General features: G+C 42.6%; 1 protein-coding gene across 1 annotated transcript in view; it reads right to left on the reverse strand.

Annotated features, from left to right (window-relative positions):
• The window catches only part of irf8 (interferon regulatory factor 8), a 4,039-nt gene extending 3,046 nt beyond the window's left edge, over positions 1 to 993 (reverse strand). Inside the window, exons 1-2 of the mRNA XM_008405926.2 lie at positions 608 to 993; positions 226 to 458 (exon numbers count right to left, since the gene is read on the reverse strand). Coding sequence (XP_008404148.1) covers positions 226 to 396 — 171 coding nt within the window. The 5' untranslated portion in view covers positions 397 to 458; positions 608 to 993. The remainder of the gene's footprint in view (positions 1 to 225; positions 459 to 607) is intronic.

Raw genomic sequence — 993 nt, forward strand, 5'->3', positions numbered from 1 at the left:
ATATATCAAGCAAGGTGTCAAAAGAATGAAAAAAGGAAAGAAGGGAGAGCAAAACAGAAAAAGAGAAATGAAAAACAGAAAGAAAGGAAAGAGAAATACAGAATTTTTAATTTTTTTTTAAATCACATAAAGCAAAAATGTTTCTTCAATATCAATTAAGTTTTAGCTGCAAGGCCTCAAAAAGCAAACAGAAAAAAAAAAATCCAGATTCCAAGAAACTCAAACCTTGAAAATAGATGCGTCAACTTCTTGGTTGTAATCCTGCTTTCCTGCGTGTTTCCACGGAATTCTGAACATGGTGCGGCTTTCATCCTCCCACTGCAGCCCAGAGTACTGCGCACTTTGGATCTGCTCCATCAGCCACTGCTTCAGTCTGCGACCACCCGAGTTTGACATCGTGACAGCGCGTCTTTTTTTTCTTTTTTTTTCTTTTTTTACCTCAGATCGTTCACTTTTACCTAAACAAGGATAATAATAATAATTTAAAAAAAAAACATATAAATTATTCCCATCACTCTTTCCCGTACCATCAAGTGAACTATTAAATGAGTGATTGTAAGTCGAGTCTGCCAGCGTTCTCTGCTAAACCAAAAGTAAAATCACTTACAGTCAATCAGGCCCGGTGAGCTCCTGGCTCAGTGTGAGATGCKGATTTATGCCTCGGGATAAAATCAAGTGCGCTCCCCTGAACAAGCTGCCTATAAAGTTTGTTGTGCTACATGAATGAAGCAGGAGGGAGGGGCTTGCCAACGCTGCCTCGCTCGAGCCAATGGCTGCGCCTCCGACGGCCCATTCAGGAAGGGTTCTTTCTCTGAACCGCGAGTATTTACAAGAAATGGCCTGACACAGACGATGGTTGTAAAGAGCTGCTGCCCACGCCGAAAGCTCCGAGGACGTGGAGCACTGATTAAAAGCCGTAAAGTCACAAGTTACTGTGCGAAGAGGGGGATTTCTGTGCGACAGAACGAGGAGGTTTTTGCGTTCCTATCCGCG

Source organism: Poecilia reticulata, linkage group LG3, assembly GCF_000633615.1.
Source record: "Poecilia reticulata strain Guanapo linkage group LG3, Guppy_female_1.0+MT, whole genome shotgun sequence".
In the NCBI taxonomy this organism is placed as follows: domain Eukaryota; kingdom Metazoa; phylum Chordata; class Actinopteri; order Cyprinodontiformes; family Poeciliidae; genus Poecilia; species Poecilia reticulata.